Source organism: Solanum tuberosum, unplaced genomic scaffold (genome assembly GCF_000226075.1).
Source record: "Solanum tuberosum cultivar DM 1-3 516 R44 unplaced genomic scaffold, SolTub_3.0 scf00561, whole genome shotgun sequence".
NCBI lineage: Eukaryota > Viridiplantae > Streptophyta > Magnoliopsida > Solanales > Solanaceae > Solanum > Solanum tuberosum.
The window spans coordinates 217,189-235,094 of NW_006239552.1; the positions used below are offsets into that span (position 1 = coordinate 217,189).

At 34.7% G+C, this 17,906-nt stretch overlaps 3 protein-coding genes across 4 annotated transcripts; all 3 read right to left on the reverse strand.

Annotated features, from left to right (window-relative positions):
* Positions 1-128: 128 nt before the first annotated feature.
* On the reverse strand, positions 129-5,928 carry LOC102584605 (probable rhamnogalacturonate lyase B). The gene is made up of 15 exons (XM_006366365.2): positions 5,813-5,928; positions 5,047-5,168; positions 4,573-4,632; positions 4,135-4,254; positions 3,920-4,039; positions 3,435-3,576; positions 3,158-3,328; positions 2,743-2,898; positions 2,534-2,640; positions 2,353-2,443; positions 2,084-2,225; positions 1,830-1,983; positions 1,557-1,673; positions 1,241-1,367; positions 129-604 (listed from the first exon to the last, which is right to left on the reverse strand). The coding sequence occupies exons 1-15, from the start codon at positions 5,852-5,854 to the stop codon at positions 353-355; spliced, it is 1,923 nt and encodes a 640-aa protein (XP_006366427.1). The 5' UTR covers positions 5,855-5,928; the 3' UTR covers positions 129-352.
* A 2,230-nt stretch (positions 5,929-8,158) lies between these two features.
* Positions 8,159-11,865, reverse strand: LOC102586696 (TRAF-type zinc finger domain-containing protein 1-like). Its single transcript, XM_006366372.2, has 5 exons — positions 11,822-11,865; positions 10,230-10,365; positions 9,936-10,073; positions 8,817-8,938; positions 8,159-8,371 (listed from the first exon to the last, which is right to left on the reverse strand). The coding sequence occupies exons 1-5, from the start codon at positions 11,863-11,865 to the stop codon at positions 8,209-8,211; spliced, it is 603 nt and encodes a 200-aa protein (XP_006366434.1). The 3' UTR covers positions 8,159-8,208.
* Positions 11,866-12,523: 658 nt separating this feature from the next.
* On the reverse strand, positions 12,524-17,223 carry LOC102585369 (XIAP-associated factor 1-like). Of its 2 annotated transcripts, none has more exons than XM_006366368.2 (6): positions 17,148-17,223; positions 16,894-16,960; positions 15,695-15,830; positions 15,095-15,232; positions 14,869-14,990; positions 12,524-12,914 (listed from the first exon to the last, which is right to left on the reverse strand). In XM_006366368.2, the coding sequence occupies exons 2-6, from the start codon at positions 16,935-16,937 to the stop codon at positions 12,752-12,754; spliced, it is 603 nt and encodes a 200-aa protein (XP_006366430.1). In that variant the 5' UTR covers positions 16,938-16,960; positions 17,148-17,223; the 3' UTR covers positions 12,524-12,751. The 2 variants fall into 2 exon arrangements, with proteins under 2 accessions (XP_006366430.1, XP_015160362.1); XM_015304876.1 differs by having other exon boundaries at positions 17,058-17,205.
* Between the last annotated feature and the right edge of the window lie 683 nt (positions 17,224-17,906).

Sequence of the window (17,906 nt, forward strand, 5' to 3'; positions counted from 1 at the left end):
GTTCAACTCCTTTCTCCTTGTCATGTCATGATCCATGGATCTCAAGTAACTTTACTGCATTGAATATACATGCTGATTGAACCAGAACAACATATTAATTACAACAAAGTAAAGGTGAAGACTAGAGAAAACTAAGAGAATATTTTATTATTTGATGCATAAAAACTTGCCTCCCAATCTGGTAGCCAAATATTGGCAAGTAAAATCCTCAGGCAATTCAATACAAGAAGTCTCTATCAAATAAATGTAATCTTTACAAATATGGTGAAATGTAATCTTTTTTATTTGCATGATGAAATACCAACAAATCATGAATAGTTCTACTCAGATTTTTTGTGTGGAAAAAAATTAATCAAAGGTTTCCATTCTGGCATGAGGGACCTTCCAAGCGAATATAGTCATACATAATCCCTTGGAAAGCGTTGGCTGTCTTTGCTTGTGTCAAAAATATGGTGTTTTCTCCTCCCAAAAGTAGTGAACCAGGTATTGTTACAGTGAACAACCAATAGATCCCATGAATAGCATGTCTTGCAATTGCATTGTCTCCTCCAATTTCTCCAGTTGAAAGTAGAGGAGGATCTGCTGTTGGATCGTTGATCCGGACCTTTTACAAAAAGTTTCAGCTCATGTTAGTCTTTCACTATTAGTTAGATAAGCAACAAACATTCATAGCTTGTTTGGCCGAGCTCCTAAACTCTGCTTATTTCAAAAAGTACTTTTGGAGAGTAGTAGTTTGTATTTGACTAATTGATGAGAGGGAGTTGCTCGGATGGTAAGCACCCCTCACTTCCAACCCGAAGGTTGCGAGTTCGAGTCACCAAGGGAGCAAAAGGGGTGGGAGCTCCTAGGGAGGGTAAAAAGAAAAAAAAAACGAAAAAAAAAAGATTTTGTATTTGACTAATCAACCTGGAAAGAACCTTAGCCAATATTAGAGCAACAATTTGTGCCTGATCAAGGTTCCAAAAGCGTTCACAGGAAAAATGCTGTTTATTCAGCTTTTAGAACACAGCTTCTGCTACTACCATGACGACCATTCAAAAACACGTTTTCTTTCTAAAAGCTTGGCAAAGCCACCTCAACTCTCTAAAATGAGCATTTTCTTCTAAAAAATAAAAACAAATAAGCAATTTTGGCTCCTTAGAAGCTTGACCAAACAGGCAATTATTGGGTGAGAACTGAGATACAATGGCGCCAACCAATTCAATTTATGTTCACATTATGTAAGATATTTGTATGAAACCTGCAATTCAGCATGATTGGAAGCTGCAAGTGCTACGCGCAATGTGTATGATCCACCTTGATCTACATTATCAATCTTGAACTTGATTTGCCATGTAGTACTTTGATATGCTTTGTCACCTATCTCCCTACACATACAAGTATTTACACACTGATTATGTCTTCAGTCTTGGAAATAACTTGAGAGTCTAAAGGAAGTCATCAGTAGGAACAGATTTATTCTTTCCTGTGAGTTAAGTGGATTTCACGAAAAACAATTTCTTATCATCTAATACAACTCAAAATATGAGTCTTGGGGAAAATGTTAGAGAAAGTACCTGTTAACCTGAGCAAAGAACCAGTCTTTCTGATAGTCACTAACTCCAACTGTGTAGACTAAATCGTTCTCGGGATATAACTCTGCATATCTCTCCCACAAACCATACTGCCTAAATCTGGCATAAAGTTACGACAGAATGTTTTCTTTTAGTTACCAATTGTACAAAAGTTACAAAGACATATATGTAAGTAAATTGCATTATTCAGTGATTGGCTCTTGAACATTAGCCTGTTTAAATTTAAGAAGTTGGTAAGGGCCTAAGGGGTCTCACTTGTCTTGATTTAGGTAAAGTTTGTTAACGTATTTCGGGTTTGGATCAGGAATATAAAATTCTGCAGCAGAGCGGTCAGGGATACCGATCTCCCACAAGGTAGGACCATCTCTTGGAGGCTCATAAACAATCTCACCCAGCCCAATATCACAACCTGCATTAATATTAAATATCATGGTTAGAAGTTAGAACCTTTGATAACTCAGAAAGTTTCAGCATAGATTCTATTTGAAATTGCAGCTACTTAATAGAACCTTCTGTTAAAGTTATTACAACTTCATACTTGTAATCTCCGATAAATCCAGGCACCACTCCGTAAAGATTATATGACCCTGCACGTATGTTCTTAATGACAAAGCAGCCATCCTCATCCGTCATAGTCCAAAATTGGTAACCCTGGTATAATGGCAATATGCATATCATGTCTGTTAGTAGTTTTAACTGAATCATACAGGTTAAATGAGCTTGTTTACTTATAAGGCACTGTGTTTCCCATTCAATTCAGAGCGATAGAGAAGAGTACCTTATTCTCTCTTTGCCATGATCCAGCGTCTCCTGGCGCTGCTAGTCCTACAGATGCAGCTTTTCCAGGTAAATTTTCTTTGCTCAAGTATCTGTCCATAAGATCATAAGACTAACTCAGATAACATAGTTACTGAACCTGGAAATGCAAAATGTGGAATTAAGGTAAGAGAGGACAGTACCTGTCTTGCACAAGCAATCGACCTCTAACTACGCCCCTTTGATCACAGTTAGGAAATTCTTCAGAAGTTGGGAAACTGTAAGGCCAGGATTGGACTTCTTCGTTCATCTAAATAATATAAAATGTGAAATTATGTCAAGTTAAGAATCATTATTCTCCATACTGATTTACTGTTGTGATTTCAACTTCTATCTTCTCTTTGTTCCTGACCTGTCTTTTTGCGTCATCCCAAAGCGATAGAGCCATGTCTTTGTCTGATATAGAATTAAAATATGTGAACACGGGGCCAAGGACTTTCTTCCACTCCTCCCCAGTTTCAAATTTTACCAGAAGCTCTGTACCAGCATAGTGGGAAGTTAGAAATATCTGCAATTTTTTAAAAAAGAAATTACTTGTAGGGAGTTATAGTTTAGAGGAATCATATGAATGAAGTCAGAGAAAGTTCACTATGCGATTGTGTTCATATAAACTATTGTATGTCTTTGATTGCTCGCAAACCGCTATACTAGAAAAACTTGGGAGGATACTGAGGATCACAAAACAACAAAATGCATATTTTTCACCGAAACCATGCTTACAGTTATCTGTCTATAATTGAACAAACATTAGCATGTTAACTGCTTACAGCAAGGGTGGTCGGGTTCACGTGGGAGGTTAAATCTTGTTTGAATGGCCCTCCTGTTCGAAATTCATTGCTCGGAGTGATTTGCCAAAACCCCACAGGAGGGTCAAAAGATATCCATCCATGCACTTGATTATCTTTGTTTTCAAGTGAATACTGATATTTGTCATCCACCTGCAGTTGGAGATCCAAAGGAGACAGTAAATTAAGTTCACTATAACCTCTAATTTACAATACAGCCTTACTCATTTAATGCTGTAAATTCCCTCAAGTATAATACCTCTCCTTTGAACTCTGGCTCTATAGGATCGACAAGGAGAACCGCTTCAGGATAGGCTAATGGTTCGCCTCTCCCTGGAAGCCGGTCTTCTGCACTAGGCATAAATCTTTGTCTATCATCTGTTATGACCATGTAGTGAAACCTGGTAATGCCAGAAGGATACTAGAGAGTTACTTTTTGTTGTTTCCGTTCTCAATTTCATTTTGTTAGAATTTGATCATTTTTACATCCTTAACGAAACAACATTTTGCTTTACGAAGAGATCTTTCAAAAGAACGTTGGACAAATGCCTTTCAGACTACATCCAAAGATTTTAAAGTTTTACATCTGATCTTTTTCTCTCCTTTTCTTACGCCCTTACGGTAAATTCCTTTCCCATGATAGAATATTTTGAATAACAAGTGATATGAGCATTGCAAATGAATCAAGTTTGTTCACTTCAACATGCTGTTTCATTTGGAGAAAATAGCTATGAAGATTCTTACTTTTCTTTATTGAGCATGAAAGCAATTCTGGTCGTGTTAAGGTGGAAAGCAGGCATGTCTTTCGTGTGCTCAAAGATGGCATATGAATAAAATCCCGGAACATCACGAAATACTACAAACCTGCAAATAGTCTATATCAGTAAGAAAGTAGTCCATCATTAATGACGAATTATACTCAAACGATTAGAAGAAAAAAATCTAAATTCAACAAGAACCTCCTATCAATATACAAAGGAGCTTGTTCACCCTGGACTTCTGGACTCCACATTCTTGTGAATGAAAGCTCAATTTGCTCCTCATTTTCCACTATAACTTGCAAATCTGTCCCTTGTATCCTGCACAATAATCCACACAAACAAAAAGAAGGATGATAATGCAATCTCTATACTTCTTAACCTTGGTTAATTCACTTTAGCACCCTAAAGACTATATTGCTTGGACTTCCCAAAAATGAGCTTGCACCCCTTTCGGGTCCTTCAAAAATGCACTACTTTTGGACGTTTCAATGTTCACCTCTAGGTATTTCTGAAAAGTCCGAGCAACATAGCTTAAGGGTGAACATTAACAGTTCTATATAATGTGTTCCACCTGATATTTCTAAGCAATATTAAACTTTTACTATAGGGAAAAGGATGAGAGTACAGAATACATACGTGTCAAACTTTCCCCTTGTTTTTGTACTACTCGGCTCGCTCCAATTAAGGTCCCAAAACCTGTTTGTTTCAACAGCATCAGATAAATCACTACCTATTCAACTATGGTTGTAAAAAAACCCATGGATTATCATCTTAATAAAATGATACAAACAGACTCAGATTTTGTACATCCTCGAAGACAGATTTCTTTGATTATACAACAACAACATACCCAATGTAGTTCCATATAGTGGAGTCTGGGGAGGGTAGGCAGAGAGGTTGTTTCTGCTAGACCCTCATTTCAAGGAAAAACAGTCCAAAGCAGTCCAGAAAAAGAATCAAAGGATGTGAAAGCATAACAAAACATTCTAAACAGTAACTACAACAAAATAATATGATAATCGAAGCACAAGAAACAACAGATAGTAACAGATTTCTTTGATTATCAGAATACAAAGGAGGAATTGTGATTACACCTTCTATATAACTTACCCTCCATTCAAATCTTTATTCTTTTGTTCCAGCAAGTTGTCAATTCCCTTGTACTTTATCCCTTTGATAATTCCTCCTGGATTTGTCCAAGTTATTTCCACAACTCCATTATTTATCACCACCTACAACAGAAAACACTCTTACAGAACAAAAAAAAACAATCTTTACTACCAAGACATATGGTAGATGGATGAGATTCCTCCATTATTAACTTGAGAATATATTTCAAAATCGAGGCTTTGGTTGAGCGAACAAATACAATGTATCTAATAAAATTGTATGTATTGACACAACTAGATTGAACAAACAAATTATACAGTATATCCAACAAAATTGTATATGTTAAGAGATATAACTTATCCCTATTGAACTTATGCCCGTCCCGTCCAATGTGCTTCTTTCACGACATGCTACAGTACAACTAGGTTGAGCAAACAGATACAACAGATCCAGCTCCAAGCCCACAGATACAACTCTAAAATAGTTGCTATGAACTGTAATTAAGCAAACTATAACTACAAACGGTAATTATGCTTCAAACTATAGTTATTTATGAAATTTCCTCATTAAAAATTCGATCTTTGCATCCCTTACCCTTCTTGGACCTTACCTAAATTGTCAACCTTCCTTGCACATCCACCCCCACCCCCTCAAAAAAAAAGAACAACCAGCAAAACAGAGACCAAGAAAAATAGGGAGAAGGAGGAAGTTTATTATGAAAATAACAAAATTAAGAGCAGTAAGTTCAAAAAGAAAAGAACTTTACATAGTCATTTTGAGCATTTAACAACAGTCCTGTAGAAGACATAGTTTCCCTAAAGTAACAATTTTTTTTCTTCTGTATCCCCACCTATTCAATGAAGAAAGATATTTAAAAAATTGTTTTCCAGGAAAATGTAACTCTTTTTGTGTTGAGCATTGCGATGCAAATTTGAATTATGAACACCATAAACACATGCCATAGACCCCAGAGGCTTATCCAGGAATTCGTCAGAGTGCACGAATACGAAAAAATGTATCTTAAATATAAATTTGATAAGTTTGATTTTTAGGTTCTTAATATGAATCAATAAATTTTAAAAATTATAGGTCCAAAATATATAATACTATTAGTTTTAAATTTTAATATACACATTTGATTTAATTATATAAAAATCTTATAGTGCAAAGTTTTTTAGGAACTTCCAATGTAAGCCACTTGAAAATTTTGAAAGATTAAAGGAAAAAAAACAAAAGAAAAATTAGTTGAAACATCAAAAGTATAATCGAAAACCACTTGGGGAGGTGTTACTTAAAAGGACAAGATAGATATAAGATTTAAATTTTTATCCTTACTTAGAGAGGTTGCACTTAATCATTATTGATTATTATATGATACTTTAAACATGAGTTCACACATCTATATTTAAATATTTTTTAAAAATATAACACTATTATATATAATCTAGAGATGGAAAGCATGAGTTCACGTGAACCCATGGCACCCCCTCTAAATACGCCCCTAATAGACCCCATAGTTGTACTCTCAAGTTTATCTACTTGCTCCTACATATTGACATCACCTACTACAATAGTAAATACTACTTGGGTTTCAAATTTATGTGATATTTTTTCTTTTTTAAGCAGTTAAAAAGGTACATTTCTATATTTAATATATGTAACAATTTTTAAGTTTTACTCAAATAAATATTTTATAATTTATTTTAGACAATAAATTTTAAAAGTTTTTCTTTCTTAAATCTTGTGTTACGTCAAACACCATCACATAAATTAAGACGGAGAGAACGTTTGGCCATAACTGTTTTTTTTAACCTTTTTGTGGAATAATTTTTTTGCGTCTAGACATGAAAATCTCAAATTCAACTTGAAGTTATATTTCAAATTGAAATTATTTTCTAACTCATTTTGAAATTGTATTTAAGTGCGTTCAAGCAAGAACATTATTTCAAATATTTTTTGCAAAAAGTATAATCAAACACAATTCCATCTTTTACTCCAACTTCAACTCCACTAATTTTTTAAAAAAAGAAAAATTTATGATCAGGCGCCTACTATATTTTTACAGCAAGTGTATAATAAAATATAATAAAATGGAAAATAGAATAACAACCTGCTAAATTTATTTAAAATTATTTGTTATTAATATATGTAATTTAAACCTGATAAATGAATACAAAATGTTCACGAGTTGAAAAGGCATAATTGTACAGATACTTAACGTAGAAGAGATAATTCAGAATCTGTCTCAAAAAGACAAAAGGCAGAAAAAGTAACATGATTCATTTGGTCCTCACATTTTGTCGTATGTTTTCCTCATTACACTCTATTATTAGTGATATTTTTTTAATTTTTTTTTCTATTTTCATATTTGAATTTGAATTTTAGTATCCTTCTTTTTTCATACTTTCACTTGATTCGCCAAAATAATCATAATCAAAGTATAAAAAAAAATAAAAAAAAATAGATAAAGACAGAACAAAATCAAATTATTTGCTTCATTTTTTTTGTCTCCATGCAAATCATAATGAATCGACTTTGCCACCAAATATTTTTCTTAAAGAGTGTACAAAAATAATATTAATATCGTTATACTGAAATTACTTTTTATTCACATTTGATTTGAATATTCTTCTGATATAAGCCAATTGGGACAAGTGGGAATTGTAGTCTCCACCTAATATTTATGTTTCACACTCCTTTCCCCTCTTTCAATATGTCATTTTCTCTCATATATCTTTCATTAAACTCCACGTTCACTTTTACTTATTCACAATAATAAAAACAAGTATTTCATAGGTCAAGACAAAAATATCTTTTTTTTCATATTTTATCCTTAATATTAGTTACTTGTTTTAAAAAATCATTTGTCAAAACTTAAAATTATACATCATATGTATCTTGTGATAAAATACATATATTAATCATTTTGTCTTAAAAGGACATGCAAAATCTGAAGCGGACAAGTAAAAGTAAAAGACGTAAACATAAACGTGTCCTTTAACTTGACCTCAGATTCACGAATAGACACTTAAACATGTATAAAGTTGAAGAAGTAGGTACATTACGAACTCTAGGACACGGATATTGTTATTTTAACTTCTCAGATAGTAAGAAACACAATTTGATAAAAGTATCAGTTGATGGATCATTACAGTAAATCTGCTAGGAAACTTGAGTGTCTGCAGTTTTCCTCTGGAAAATAAGTGTGCCTACTAAAACAGCAATGCCTGTTATTGCAAGTGTTGTAAACAGAAGCCGCGTCTTGGGAACTGCACGTAGCTTCCTTCTAGGAGCACCGTGATCTCTCTCAGCCGGACTAGTGCTACTTCAAAGATACAACAAACACGACGAAAAAGTAAAGACCAGGGAACTTGCCACACGAACATAAGATATAGCAGCACAATAGTACTACAGTTGCACAAAGTATTAGTAAATTGTTTACTTAGGAGCACTTTATAGGGTCGTTTGGTTGTTGGTTAGAGTTATAATGGTATCAGTGCTCACTAATCGTTGAGACAAGATCCATAGACCACTCGTACCAAAACAAGAGAGGAAAGGCAAAATAAAGGCATGAAATGCATGTCTGAGCGACAATTACATTAAGGTATGAATGACAGAGAGATGCATGTTTCCGATGGACTAATGGTTGGACCTCATAAACATCACCAAAGAATCAAAGCCAAATCTACTCTCAACTTTGAAAGGAAGGTTCAAAACGACTACGGAGACATGAAAAGTGTCTACTAGATCAAAATTTCAGGTTCGTATACCTGGAAGATTCTGAAATGGTGTCTGTGCCACCACTACACCTACTCTCGTGAACATCTCTTTCACGGAGAGTAATATATCTGCTACACAGATGACAGCGTTCTGTTTTATCCCCACATGCTTCCTGCTAAACGATTGCAAATATTATAACAGCAGGATACTGGAAAGTTCAAACGTTCCAGAAAAAGTACAAATTAGAAAGAAGCTTTGATCATAGGTAGTAATTATAACCTCATGCTCAACTAAATCAATTGCAGGGAAAAGAAACTCGCCAACTATGAAGAAGTAGGAAAAGAATGTTATCCCCTAGCCTACGAAAAAGAGAAGGCCAAAGATATCCTTCTCGTAAATCAGAACAGAATGACAGAAGCATAGCAGTGAGCGGGAGAACATAACATATATCTTCATCAAATGCAAAAACTTTAGAAGAAGAAAGAGGCATAACTTGAATCGAATGTTCTTAAAGACTTCGTTCAAGCACTCTTAAGCCCTGAAACTAGGTGCAGGACAGGCTGAACGCTTAAATGTTAGCTTTGATGATAGCACGAACCACCAAGGCATTTGAAAAAGGGCAACATTAACAAAAAATGTGTATAGTAATGTGATTTATTAAGCAAACATTATGAGTAAATGAGGAATAGGAAACTTAAAATAATATAACGAAACAGTTTTGATTTTCTTCACTTACCAGTGCATCATTGCTCAAAAAATGTTCTTCTGCATTAGAAGAAGAAATCGATCCGTCACTGGAAACAAAACAATTCAAATTAGCAAATGATGAAATATACAACCACACAATCAAAGATCTGCTCAGCTTTGAGAGAAAGGTTCAAAACGACCTTGGAGACGCGAAAAATCCCAACTAAATGAACATTTTAGGTTCGTAATACCTGGAAGATTCTGAGATGTTATCTGTGCCTTCATTGCATCTACTCGTATGGACCATTATTTCACGGAGTCTAATATATACGTTACACAGCTGGCAGAGTTCTGTTCTATTCCCGCATACATCCTGGCAAAGGAATGCAGATATTATAAGAGCAGGATACTATCGTTCAGTCATTTAACCAGAAAAGGTACAAAATAGAACAAACAGCTCAATCATAGATAGTCGTTATAACCTGATGCATAAATAAATCAATTGCAGGCAATGGAAACTCGCAATACTTGCATGCCACAAGCCTTTGTGGGCAATTTTCACCTTTGTGAACGGCTAAAACCTCACGCTCCATTGTCTCGTTACACAAGGAACAGGATACCTGAAAATTAACATGCATAAAAAGGATCGAAGAGATCAATGAGCAAGCAATACAATACACGGGATTAATTGATATAGTTATAGATAATCGAGAACTCCTTGCGTGTAAAAGTTGAGAATGCAATTAGAGAAGGGAAAAACGAATAGGTTCACTTGCAGGAGCATGAGTGCTCAAGAAATGTTCATCTGCATGTTTTTTTGGAACCATATCCCCACAGAGTTTACATTTTTCAAGCTTCCGTGAGCAGTGAGGAACATGCAAATCGAGATTGAAAGAAGGAATCGCTCTGTCACTGGAAACAGAACGATTCAAATCAGCAAATTATGAATAATAACACAACATAGGAAAAGATCATATTTAGAGTCAGATAAGAAGAAGCTGACAAACATACAAGGTGAAACTTGAATAAATATGACATTTAGCATGATATGATTGACTAAATCCACATTTTCCTGTAGCTCACAGCCCCGCCACGAAATGAATTACAACAACACCACAAGTGGAGTCTGGAGAGGGTAGGATACGCAAACCTTATTTCTACCTTTATGGGGTAGAGAGGCTACTTTTAGTAGACTCTTGATCGGCTCAAAAGAGATGTATCCGACATAGGATTGTAAGAAATATAAGACAATAAAGTAGCAAGATACAAAACAAATTTAGCACCAGTTAGTAGTGCACATCGAAGAATAAGAAACTACGCGATAACTAAAGAATACTACTAAAAGGAAGAAGAGGAGAGCGGGCTAGACCTCTGCCTCTTCCACACAAAGTGTGACAACACACTCAATTACTTACTAGCCTTCTGCCTTAATTAATCCTCGACCTTCATACAGTCCTATCCTATCTAAGGTCACTCTTAGTCAGCTAAAGTTGTGTCATTTCTTGTCTAATCATCTCTCACCGTTCTTCTTTGGCCTATCTCCACCTCTTCTAACCGTTGACTACAACCAACCTCTCACACTTGCGCCTCCTTGCACTTAAACACATCAGTATGGTGTATTAAATTGTCAATGCAAACTAGCATCCCATCTTTAAAGATTTTTCCTTCTTCACTTAACTAGGGACAAGAAGTTGCAGCTAAAACCAAAGTACCAAACGCAAATATTGTCTTTATTAATTCCAGCAAAGGTAACAAAAACATGAAATAATAACATACACAATGTAATCCACAAGTGGGGGTTTGTAGAGGGTAGAGCGTACGCAGACCTCCTTACCTCGGACAGTAGAAAGGTTGTTTCCAAAAATAACCCGACTCAAATACATCAAATCAAAGTATTTATGGAAAAAAATTGAATACCACAATGGAAAAACATGTCAATTTGATATTGGATTTTAAAAGTATTTTATTACTTGTGGGTCCTGTCTATGTGACATAAAAAAATAAATTATGGTCCTGTATGGTAAAAGACACACTTGAACTTAGCATAATTAGATGTTTTTTGACCATTAATTCTAAATTTACTGACTTCATTGATACACAATTAAATTAACTTCGCTAAATATAAATAATTTCACAAGTGATTTTTGAGAAATTTACTCCACTTCTAACTATCTTCGGGGTGGCCCTTGGGATTGGGACTTCCATGTTGGAAGTCTGAAGTTCAAAACCCCTTGTCAATTTACCTTTTGGATCGAGCTCGTGGCATTGGGCCAATGCAGGTTATATGTGATTTGCAAGCTATTACATAGGAGCGGGTTACCTGCGCACCCAAAGGTAGCTTTTATAACAACAATTATATGCAACTTACCAGTGAGTGCAAATACTTGTGACTTGATCAGAAGCTACATCCATTATTCCCCTCAAAAATCACTTAATTTGATTAAAACCTCTAACATAATAACAAAGAAAAAAAAGGGATTAATCAAAATTCAAAAATCGAGAAGGAAGATGATAGTTTAACTATAATTTAAGAAAATTCGATTGAATAATCTATATAAATTCAACTCTATTTCATGAATTTGTTTAATTCCAATTAAAATTTTCACATAAATTTTATTCAAAATTCAATTATTTGCTTAAATAGAAAAAACAACCTGAGATTCTGCAAAAATCAAACAAACTTGAAACAGAAGAAGCCCGATAATATTTAGAAGATTTTTTTTCTCATTGTATTTATATTTTATATATATATATAAAAGAAAAGAGATAAAACCTCTTAAACCCTAACTCTAACCTATTAGGACTATGATGCCTATTATTTATTACAAAAAATAAATTTACGTTAACCCTATAATTGTATATAATATGCTTGTGTTTTCCTTTCCCACTAAAATAAACAAAGTCCATATTATTGTCTTTTCCTTTTCTACCATTGCCCAAGTTTTTGAGTAAAAATGATAAATTGAATATTGCCTGAGATGTTTGGTCAAGTCCTATAACGAGTGAAACCCTCGTTTGTGTTGATAAAATGTTGTCTAAGGAAAAAGTCTTTACAACCAAGTGAGCGGAGTGACGTGCCAATGCTACTAATCATTGCCTCCAATAGCATCATGAATGTCATTATTTTCAAGAAGACAAATTACATTATTTAGATCAACTAGAAACAAAAATTGATTACATACAACAGTAATTGTCCATATCTTTGATTGCATGTTAGTTCTTTGTAGGTACATTATGGATTCTTGGAACTCCTAATTAAAATTGACGTAATATCAGTTGATGGATAACAGTAAAGATGCTACGACACTTGACTGTCTTCGGCTTTTTTCTGGAAAATAAGTGAGCCAAACAAAACAGCAACGCCCGTTATAGCAATTGTAAATAGAAGCCGCTTCCTGGAAACTTCGTGTGGTTGCCTTCTAGGAGCATCGTGGTGATCTCTCTCAGCTGGACTAGTGTTCCTTCAAAGATACAAGAAACACGACGAAAAAGTAAAGACCAGAGCAGAAGATATAGCAGCACAATAGACAATAGTACAGTTGCAGAGAGTATAAGTAGATGGTTTAGAAGTGTATTTACTTTATTGGACGCGACATATGATGGAAACAATTGGAATGTAGGAAAAGAGAGACCTATGTCTAAGCAACAATATGAATAACCACATGCACATATTTAGGAGCACCTTGAGGGGTCGTTTGGTTGTTGGCTAGAGTTACACAGGTAGTTTTAGTTATGCAGAGTTACCTTAGTTTTCTATCCTATATAAACTAATGCATAAATTGACTCATAACCTATACATGTTTTAGTTATGTAGGATTGTAAACTGGTAACCAAACACCGTATCTGGTGTGCTGAACATGAATATACACAAGAATCTCGGATAAAATCTAGGTCAAACATGGCCAGGAGACATATGTTTGTACACTTGTTTCTCATCCATAATACATGCATATAAATATGTATATTCTTGTTTCCTTTATGTTTTACCTGCCCAATAAAGGGTGATCAAACTCTAATTTTTTCTAAGGCTACACTGGAGTTTCTTTTTTCTTCTTTCTTTGTGGTTAATCCTACGTCTATCTTATCTACGTCCATCAAGAAAGTTTTTGCTTTCTTCTTCTGCGCTTTGTCCTCCCTTAATACATTTGATCATCTCTAGTTAGAAAGAACTCTTTCTGCTTAATGGAATATGGCTCTCACATATTTAGAGACTCTGGAACTTCTAAGTTTGTCAAATTTACAGTATATTACATTGGTGGAACAGGTGCATATTTGAGAAAAGCGGGCTTTAGATATAGTGTATGAGAAACCTGGAGTTGAGGATCAAAAGAGTTGATAATAAAATGAGCAATTGTTAGCTCCCGCAATGCCCTATGCAGAACGTTATGGTTTTCAAATAATAATAGGTGAAAAGGGTGTGATTTAACCGCCTTCCCACGGGGGTTAATAAACTCAAGAGTCGTTTGGATGCTGGTTAGGAAGTGAATTAACATATATTAGAACCAACATAACGAGTACCATGTTCTGTAGCATTTTAGTTGCTATTTATAAAATTAATACTGATTTTCATAGCAACATACATAGCTATACAACAGGGGGTTGGCCTCAGGATTGAGCTCGTCGCATGGGGCTTGCCTAGTGCAGTTTACTACTCATGTGTGGCTTGCGAGCTATATCACAAGAATGGGGTTTACCCTGTGTGCACCCAAAAGGGTAGAGGCTGCGGGTTCCCTTGTCATAAAAAAACATACATTGTTCAAAAAGCAACTTATCCAATATCCCTTTAGACGAGCTTTGTCAAGTTGGATTGAATCGAAAAGCAGAAAAGTATTACATGGTAGCAAGCCTTGTCACAGTTGCTAACCAGAAAACTTGACACGTTTCCAGGAATAGAAAATGACTCAACACCATATCAAGAAAAGATTACAAGCTGGAACCTATATACCTTTTATGATGTCAGGTTTATTAGTCATGATCACTAACCAACGACCGTTCATATCCAGCCATGATGGTATTAGGCTGATTATATCATGGCATTACTCCACAGTGCATCTATACAGAATGTTTTCACTTTTATGTTTTCTTTTTGTCTTCAGATTAGAGCGGTGTGGGTTTAACAAAGGGGTTCTAAGTCTTGTAAGTCGGTGTTCACTTATCATTGTGACAAGATCCATAGATCAATTGTACCAACAAGAGAGGAAAAGCAAAATATAAGCACGAAATGCATGTCTGAGGGACAATTACGTTAAGGTAAGAATAACAGAGAGATGCATGTTTCCGCTGGACTGACGGTTGGACCTCATAAAGATCACCAAGAATTCAAAGCCAAATCTACTCAACTTTGAAAGGGAAGATTCAAAGCGACCTTGGAGACATGAAAAATGTAGACTAAATAAATTTTCTAGGTCTGTATACCTGGAAGATTCTGCAATGATGTTTGTGCCTCCATTACATCTACTCTCATGGACATCTCTTTCACAGAGCCTAATATATCTGCTACACATATGACAGAGTTCTGTTCTATTCCCACATACTTCCTGGTAAAGGAATGCAGATATTATAACAGCAGGATACTGAAGTTCAAACATTCCAGAAAAAGTACAAAACAGAAAGAAGCTTAATCATAGATAGTAATTATAACCTGATGCTTAAATAAATCAATTGCAGGCAAAGGAAATTCGCAATACTCGCATGTCACAATCCTTTGTGGGCAATTTTCACCTTTGTGAACACCTAACACCTCACGCTCCATTGTCTCACTACACAAAGAGCAGGCTACCTAAAAATTCATGCATAATATCACATTAGAAAGTTTGAAGCTAGCTTTAAAGAACAGCAACTTTGAAGAAGTGAGAAGAATTCAGTAGCAACACCTTACACCATACTTAATGTTATTATAAGAAGGAAGTTCTATCCTTTCCTTTTGTATTGCACAGCCATGAAATGAGGTACAAAAATATGTATTTACAAACACAGAACTGACAAATGTGCATATTCACACAAACAGTATCTGGAAGCAAACTGGAAAATAAAGGAAATCGAATAGATAAAATTAAGATATCTATCTCAAAAGGGACCAATATATATTGGGATCAATGGATACAGTTATAGGAAATCGAGAACTCCTTGCGTGTAAAAGTTGAGAATGCAAGTAGAGAAGGGGAAAAATGAACTTTTTCCCTGTAAAATCCCACGGCATCATTGACAAAAAATGATGAGATTAAACAATAGGTTCACTTACCGGAGCATGAGTGCTCAAGAAATGTTCTTCTGCATGTTTTTTTGGAACCACATCCCCGCAAATTTTACATTTTTCAAGCTTCCGGGAGCAGTGAGCAACATGCAAATCGAGATTGGAAGAAGGAATCGCTCTGTCACTGGAAACAAAATTTTACAATGTGTTATCCACAATCCCAGAGATCATTCATCATATATTAAAGTCATGAACTCTTCAACTTCCATTGGAAATGAGGATTAAATAGTAAATCCACATGTAGCTCACATCCCCCGCGCAAAATAAATCGAAAGAGTAAAACACCCATTAACACTTGCGCCAACATCACAATATACAAGTAGACACCAATAGCCTAGCTGGTATTTGATTTTCCATATTGTACCTTATATGCACATTGCAAACTCTAACCAACGTTTTGGATTATGGAATTTTTTACCCCAACCTAGTTCAAGGGTAGCCAGACCGTAGCTTGCTAATCAACCCAAATTGCAACTAATGCATCCCCTTAACCAAGCTAAAATCATGATCAGTTTTTGCTGATAAATGAATATTACTCCCTCCATTTTAATTTGTTTGTCTCACTTTCCTTTTTAGTCCATTTCAACAAGAATGTCTCTTCCCTTTTTTGGCAACCGTTGAGTGCTTTCGCTTTCATGTCGACAATTCAATTAAGACGATTGCAACAGGGATGAATCCAATCCGGAATATGAACAATAAAAGAAAATACCTATTAAACCACTTACAAGAATACCAGCTACAATACCTATTATCCAAAGAGAAACCGTTCCTATAGTATGCGCCATTTACCCCACTTCCCTCAAGATTTCATCAAGTGGTCATGCTAGAGACATACATTATGAGCTCCTTCCGACTGAGCTAAGGAAAATCTTATTTATTCCCTTATTCTTTTTTTGGAAACTCTTTAATTTTAACTTTTCACATACATTTTGATATGTTTTATATATCTTTACTTTAAGACCACAAAATTCAAAAGTCCGTCAAGTAAATTCAGACAAAAAAATTGATACAGAGTCAAAACACACCACGATTTCAATGCACACTAGCATCCAAGAGGCAAACAAACCCAAATACTGTGTATATAAATTCCAGTTAAGGGACTAAAAACGAAAAATAATTATGGAATTTATAGTTTTCATACATTTCTATCTTCTAAAAAAAAATTAAAAAATTGAGAACAAACTTACCAGTAACTGCAGATACTTGTGGCTTGATCAGAAGCTACCGCCATTATTCTCCTCCCAAAAACAATCTCTGAGATAATAATAGAGAAAAAGGGATGAATCAAAATTCAGTAATCGAGAAAGAAGATGATAAATTAATTTTTTTTCCCATTGAATCTTCTAGATACATTCGGCTATATTTCAAATTGTTCAATTCGAATCAAAATTTTCAGATAAATTGTTCAGAATTCAATTGTTTGCTTAAACAGAAGAACAACCTAAGATTCTCTGAATTGCAATTATCAATTCGATTGATGAAATGATCGGTGAACGGAGGAAGTTGAAGAATTTGGTTCACTTACGGGTCTGGGCTTCTTGGGCTTTAAGTTGGATCAGTTGGAGTACGGGCTAGCCACCTTTCCGGACCCATTTTTATTTTCGAAACGTGGTACGAATAGTAACACAAATACACATAAATACAATACGCAATGCAATTTGTTATGAATTATAACGTTTATACGCAAGACCCCTCTCTCTCTCTCCTCCTTCTAGCATATAGTTACGAGTCGTAATTAAACAAACTATAGACCATAGATATCTAATTATGTCCAAACTATAGTCATTTTGAAAGTTTTTTTTTTTTAAAAAAATACGTTATTTGGTTTACAATTTAGAAATCCGCATAACTAATACAATTATAAGTTATAAGAGAATCTATGTATTATTTTTGTATAAAATAAAAGATGGAACAACTTGAATAACTAAACACCCCCATAACTAGGGGCAGAGCTAGGAAGGACCATGGGATGCATCTGAACCCTGCAATAGAAAGTTATATATGATTAAAATTATTTATTATGTATATATACATAAGATGTTGAAGAACCTCATTCTACTTCTTTGTGTCTTACTTCTTCATATTTCAAACCCTTTAGTGAATATTTCGGCTCCACTATTACGCATAACTAATACATGTATAAGTTATGGAAAAAAATAAAATAAAATAAAAAAATAATAATATATATATATATATATAT

Coding starts and splice junctions, on each gene's coding strand:
- LOC102585369 (XM_006366368.2), bottom strand. CDS start 16,937: ATGGCGGTAGCTTCTGATCAAGCCACAAGTATCTGCAGTTACTG. Junction 15,831..16,893: donor ACAAGTATCTGCAGTTACTG/GTAAGTTTGTTC, acceptor TTTTGTTTCCAG/TGACAGAGCGATTCCTTCTT. Junction 12,915..14,868: donor ATCATTGCAGAATCTTCCAG/GTATACAGACCT, acceptor GTATCTTTGAAG/GAACACTAGTCCAGCTGAGA.
- LOC102586696 (XM_006366372.2), bottom strand. CDS start 11,865: ATGGATGTAGCTTCTGATCAAGTCACAAGTATTTGCACTCACTG. Junction 10,074..10,229: donor TCTTGAGCACTCATGCTCCT/GCAAGTGAACCT, acceptor GTTAATTTTCAG/GTATCCTGTTCCTTGTGTAA. Junction 8,372..8,816: donor ACCATTTCAGAATCTTCCAG/GTATACGAACCT, acceptor GTATCTTTGAAG/TAGCACTAGTCCGGCTGAGA.
- LOC102584605 (XM_006366365.2), bottom strand. CDS start 5,854: ATGTCTTCTACAGGACTGTTGTTAAATGCTCAAAATGACTAT. Junction 4,255..4,572: donor ACAAGGGGAAAGTTTGACAC/GTATGTATTCTG, acceptor ATTATTGTGCAG/GATACAAGGGACAGATTTGC. Junction 2,226..2,352: donor CATGGCAAAGAGAGAATAAG/GTACTCTTCTCT, acceptor CCATTATACCAG/GGTTACCAATTTTGGACTAT.